The 6,268-nt window shown below is 42.0% G+C and overlaps 1 protein-coding gene across 1 annotated transcript in view; it reads left to right on the top strand.

Moving 5' to 3' along the window:
* LOC111949506 (BCAS3 microtubule associated cell migration factor-like) overlaps positions 1 to 6,268 on the top strand; it is a 220,612-nt gene that overhangs the window by 49,653 nt on the left and 164,691 nt on the right. Inside the window, 1 exon segment of the mRNA XM_070433866.1 lies at positions 5,101 to 5,194. Coding sequence (XP_070289967.1) covers positions 5,101 to 5,194 — 94 coding nt within the window.

Raw genomic sequence — 6,268 nt, 5'->3', positions numbered from 1 at the left:
AAAAAAGTTTAACAGTTTCATTTATTGGACCCCAAAAATTGACAGCTGTGCCATATAGATTGCGAAATAGCTGGGAAGAGATTTTCGATGTACCGATTCCATAGCACAGGTTTAGTTACTGATACGCAAAATGACGGCGGATTTCAAAACTTAGAATATTTCAATTGAATTATTATACGAAATTCTTTGCAAACCAATACAATGTTATAAATATGGGGATACAACCTCGGCAGATTTTGCTGCGAAGAGACAGAATAAATTCAATAATTTGTTTGGTACTGTCCATATGTAGCTTGTGGTCACAGGCCAGGAATGGCTGAAGAATGCCAACATTACCTGGAGCTAACGCGGCAGATAGCAATACTGGGTGATTTTAAAAGCATAGTCAATAATCAATAATATAATAATATCTTAGCAAAATATATATAATTTATTTACAATCTGTAGAAATTATGAGAATAGAAAAGATTCAGAACTTCTGTGAACATAACAGCACAGTATAAAATATATGGCAAATAGAAATCCAATATGGATGGTGTTAAGAGATAGATGGAGGGGTTGAATGGAGCTGAAGGTTGGGAATAATAACAACTAATAACAAGATAACTAATGTAAAACATACTGCTGTCTGTAAAACAATATACAGTTGAAGTTGGGAGTTTACATACACCTTAGCCAAATTACATTTAAACTCAGTTTTTCACAATTCCTGACATTTAATCCAGTAAAAACTCCCTGTCTTAGGTCAGTCAGAATCACCACTTTATTCTAAGAATGTGAATTCTCAGAATAATAGTGGAGAGAATGAATTATTTCAGCTTATATTTCTTTCATCACATTCCCAGTTGGTCAGAAGTTTACATACACTCAATTAGTATTTGACAGCTTGCCTTTAAATGATTTAACTTCAGTCAAACGTGTTGGGTAGCCTTCCACAAGCTCCACAATAAGTTGGGTGAATTTTGGCCCATTCCTCCTGATAGAGCTGGTGAACTGAGCCAGGTTTTTAGCCTCCTTGCTCGCACACACTTTTTTAGTTTGCCCACAAATTTTCTATGGATTGAGGTCAGGGCTTTGGATGGCCACTCCAATACCTTGACCCTGTTCTCCTTAAGCCATTTTGCCACAACTTTGAAGTAGCCTGGTGTCATATGTCCATTTTGAAGACCCATTTGCGACCAAGCTTTAACTTCCTGACTGATGTCTGAGATGTTGCCAATATATCCACATCATTTTCCTTTCTCCATGATGCCATCTATTTTGTGAGAGTGCACCAGTCCCTCCTGCAGCAAAGCACCCCCCACAACATGATGCTGCCACCCCCGTGCTTCAACGGTTGGGATATGGTCTTTGGGCTGGCTCTTTGTTCTGGCGTCTTTTAATTTATCAGAATTTTCTTTAACCAACTATGGTCTTTAATGCAGGGCCGACAGACAAGTTCCCTACTTTTTCCCTCTTCCACTTTGCTCTTCCATTTTTGCAGTAATGCTGCAATTAGTTGGTTGTAATTTTGAGTAGAGCAGACATTTCCATATATTTTTCTTAGCTGCATGTGTGACATAACTGCACCAGTATAATATTTGTAAATTATATAATAAACACGACTATTTCGTTTTTAATACATTTCATTTTTTTTTTTAAATCTATTAGTATTTTTGAGTTTAACCACTGTTTGTTCTGTTTTTTTTGTGTGGATTAAATTGAAATTGCAACCAACTTTCTATGGCTTGTTTTTAACAATAGTGATATTTTGGGAGTTTTCCTTTTCAAATATTAAAAGTGCGAGGTTGTAATCTGAATAAAGGGAAAAAGGCTATTCTTGAAAATGGGGTGAGACATTCTTTTTAATTTGCTAGAGAACTAGTTTGGATTTAAGTAACTTTTGTTACATGTTGTTGAAGCCTGTAGTGAGAGGTSTAATGCTTTAATATTTAATGATTTCTTCCGTCCGAATTCAYATTCATTATATAAATAGGCCTGTTTAATTTTTTCTGGCTTGCAGTTCCAACTAAAATGGAATGTATTTTTTATTATAATTTAAATAACGGTTCGCTAGGTGCAGGCAAGACCATAAGCAAATAGGTCAACTGGGATGAGACTGAAGAGTTAATCAGGGTAATTTTTCCACAAATAGACAGGTAATTTTCTTTCCATGGTAGCAAGATCTTCTCTATTTTTCTAAGTKTCTATTTACATTTATTGGAGTGAGATCAAGTATTTCTTTCAGGATATGTATACCGAGTATGTCCACATCACCATCAAACCATTTTATTGGTAAACTACATGGTAATGTAAATGTTGTATTTTTAGTGATCCAATATGTAATATTATACACGTTTTCCTCCTCTTGACAGTTTAACACTTTCTGAGAAGTAGCCATTGTTTACTATTTTACACCTAGGGTTACTATACATGACTTTAACCCATTTCATAAGAGATTCTCCAAAATTCAAATGTTCCAGGCATTTATTTATGAACTCCAGTCGTACTGTGAAAAACATGGGCGAGTATCTTTGTTGAATAAGTTCCTCCGTTTCTTTTTGTTTTTCCTGTAATTTATTCTGAGCCTTTGGTACAGTTTTATTGGTATCTATCTGTTCTGTTAGAAGGTCTATTTCCTTTGTTAATATGGACTATTTTGACCTAAACATTTAAGTGTTCCATACAATAAGGGGATCTGCTGTACCTATGTTATGTCGGAAAAATTCCTCTGTTCTTGTTGTTTTTATCATCCGTTAGGGTTTGATTCAATTTCCAATATCCTTGCCCATGTGGAAATTCATTAAGCGTAATGTATATGCCAATTATCTGATGGTCCGACCGTGTTCTGTCCCCTATCAACACTTTTTAAACTTTTGGTGCCAACGAGAATGACATAAGAAAGTAGTCAAGACGACTAGCTTGATTGAGCCTCCGCCATGTATATCTCACTAGGTCAGGATATTTAACCCTCCATATATCCACTAGTTCCAATATATCCATGACATTTGTGATTTCCTTTAGAGCATGAGGGTGATAGTTTGTAGTATGATTTCCTTTACGATCCATTGAGGTATTATAATCTCCCACCAGCACAGCTGTTCTTTGTTTGCATCAAACTGAACTCTGTCTCTAGACATTCTCTCATCAGAGTTAGAAGTGTTTTTTACTGATGCGTTGTGGGTAACCAGAAAACGTTCCCAGGTGTCCGTTTCCTTGTACAGTATCTTTAATAGAGTGTCACATTTACTGAGCTACAGCCTTACATGTTTACACTTCTCACATACAAGGCCCTTTTACACACACAACGTTTAAATCAGAACAGATTCTCTATCCTCTCTTCCCTCCTTTTTCTTGTACTTTCTGACCTCCATAAACACACCTTTTGGGTTTTGTGGTGAGAAACCTCCCAGGTTAAACTTTTTTAAATCCTCTGCTAGAGCGAACACAGGAGCCCACCAACCAACCCCACACCCCACACACGTACCTGACAGTACCTCGGGGCCTAAGGTGGGATTTATTTTGCTTGCTCACTCATATTTTCCCAGCTCGGCCTTCGCCACAGCGCCAGCTTTTTTAAGCCGTGGGGAGACTTAATGAATGCACTGCTAATCATCACCAGTAACCTCACAAGATGCTTGAACTCCGTCCTCTATTTTTGTCACATTCCTCTCTTCCTAGCTCCCTTAGTGAAAGGGTGTCTGTGTAATGCTCACCGTATTGTTGGTTATAGCCGCTATGTATAAGGGGCATAAGGTTACTATAAATCCATACCATGCCTTTTATTGTAGTGCAGTGGAAGAATCATTGAATTCCTAAACTATGACCACACAACACTGTGCTGTGTGTGTGTGTGTGTGTGTGTGTGTGTGTGTGTGTGTGTGTGTGTGTGTGTGTGTGTGTGTGTGGTGTGTGTGTGTGTGTGGTGGGCCGTGCGTGGGCCTCACAGTCTCCGAGGGCTCCTCCAGACCGGGGCTAAGTTCCTCAGATGCAGGTCTGCACTGTGTCACCAGCAATTTTACAGTAACCCTACACTGCACATAAACACAGTTAGGAGAAAGAGGGAGAGAGGAGGGGGCGAGAGAGAGGAGGGAGGGAAAGAAGGGGGATTTCTGTGTGACTTCAGCGTATAGCTGTTTGTTATATAGGTTTTGCGTTGCTTTCTTGCCACATCTCTCAACTCACACTATTAGTTTGTTGACTCTTTCATTGGAAGTGGTGACCCTTCTTTACACACACACATTCCTCCTGTATAATAGGTTTACTCTCCWGAGGTAGCCCCCGACACTAATTCTCCTTTTCAAAGGGCTTCAGCAGGATTCCCTCACAGAACAACATTGTGCCTCTGATGTAATAAAAGGGGTCTGGCTTATGTCTCCCCTTTTCCTTGTTCTTCTCTTTCCCTCCTTTCCTCTCTCCTTCTCTCCCTCCAGTCCAGTCTGAAATAAAGGGCTCAGTTGAGCTCAGTGGTTGTTTTTGTGTTTGGACTGGCTCATATTAATACGAATGCAGCAATGCTCCCAGCTCCTTAATGCAACACTAGACCAGATTTATCACTTTGAGACCGACCTGCTCTTTCTCGCTCCCTTTTGCTTGCTCTTTCTCTCTCCCCCCCATCTCTCCCTTCTCCTTTCTCTCTCTCTCACTCTTTCTCTGGCCTTATGTCTGAGCTTAGTTATAATCTGTTCAAGACCAGAAACGTTTACACACACAATGTCTCTGGCCTGAGAACAGACTCATACTCAGCATCACTGTGATTTTTTTTTGCACAGTCGGAGGACTTAGAGCTTAGCTACTGGTCTGAGATCAGCCTCTTGTCAGGCGTCTTAGTTTTCATGCAGCACATGGAGACAGATGAYGGGCATAGTGCTGCGGTGACAGTATAGAAAGAGTGAGAGAGTGTGTTCTCTCTTTTGCTGCTGAATGTCTTGCCATTCCAAGCCTCTTTCTGGTGTTTATTGGCATTATTGCTAATTACATCCACAAGGGGGCAATGGTCTTTACCAATGGGATTGTAACATATTAATTTTCCATTATTTTACAGCAAGATGCAAAAGAAGTCCATGTGTTGGAATTTGGTCCCGCTCTGTGTAAATTCTGTTGTGTGTGTGTGTGTTCCAGGTCCTGGTGAGTGAGGACTCAGATGGAGAGGGAGTGGTGGCCCACTTCCCAGCCCATGACAAACCCATATCCTGCATGGAATTCAACCCCAGCGGTAAGGAGACAGCTCACTGCAACACACACACACACAGGCATACACACCAAAAGTATTTATTTTGGATGTAAAGAACGCTAACCTGAATTTGAGGGCAGGTTTTGGCAATCAATCCATAGTGAAGAAAGTGAGTTGAGGGATGAGGAGTTATTTGTTGTTGAGTGTGAACCCAGATGAAGGGAACACAACCTCACTGTCCAGGTCTTAAAAACCTCTTCTGTGGGACTCCAGGGTGTGTCCCAGTCTTAACCTCTTCTGTGGTACTCCAGGACCATGCAAAGAAGGTTTTGAGACGGGACATTCTCTTTCTTGTTGAGTCGCGCCCGCTTAAGGAAGAGGAATAAGGACGGGGACGAACCCTGGAGTTCCCACCGAGAAGAGGTTAAGAGGCGGGACACACATTCCTGGGAGTCCACAGAAGACGTTAAGACTGGGACACCACCTGGAGTCCCACCAGAAGAGGATAAGCGTGACACACATACGCCTGGAGTCGTAGACGACACCTCATCCACGAGAGGTTAACTGAGGGAACACCTGGAGCCCCCGGAAGAGGTAAGACGGGGCACACACTGGACGTCCCACAGAAGAGGTTAAGACTGGGGCCGCCCTCAGGAGCCCCACAGAAGCAAGGTTTAGAGTCGGACACACCCTGGTGCCCACAGAAGAGGTTAAGAACTGCGGGACCATTCATCCCTGGAAGTCCACAGGGGAGAGTTACGAGGGACGAACGCGGAGTCAAGCAGACGGTAGATCCACAGAAGAAGAACAACGGGACATCACCTGGACCACAGAAGAGGTAAGACGGTGGACCACCCTGGAGTCCACAGAAGAGGTTAAGACGGGGACACACCCTGGAGTCCCACAGAAGAGGTTAAGACCGGGACACCACCCTGGAGTCCACAAAGAGGTAAGACTGGGACACACCCTGGAGTCCACAGAAGAGGTTAAGAGGGCACACCCTGGATGTCCCACAGAAGAGGTTAAGATGGGGACACCACTGGATCCAAGAAGACGTTATAGACTGGGACACCTGGAGTCCCACAGAAGAGGTTCAAGACGGGGACACACCTGGAT

This window comes from Salvelinus sp. IW2-2015, linkage group LG22 (assembly GCF_002910315.2).
Source record: "Salvelinus sp. IW2-2015 linkage group LG22, ASM291031v2, whole genome shotgun sequence".
Classification (NCBI taxonomy): Eukaryota; Metazoa; Chordata; class Actinopteri; order Salmoniformes; family Salmonidae; genus Salvelinus; species Salvelinus sp. IW2-2015.
Note: the sequence above shows the minus strand (reverse complement) of the source record. Positions and strands in the feature narration are given on the sequence as shown.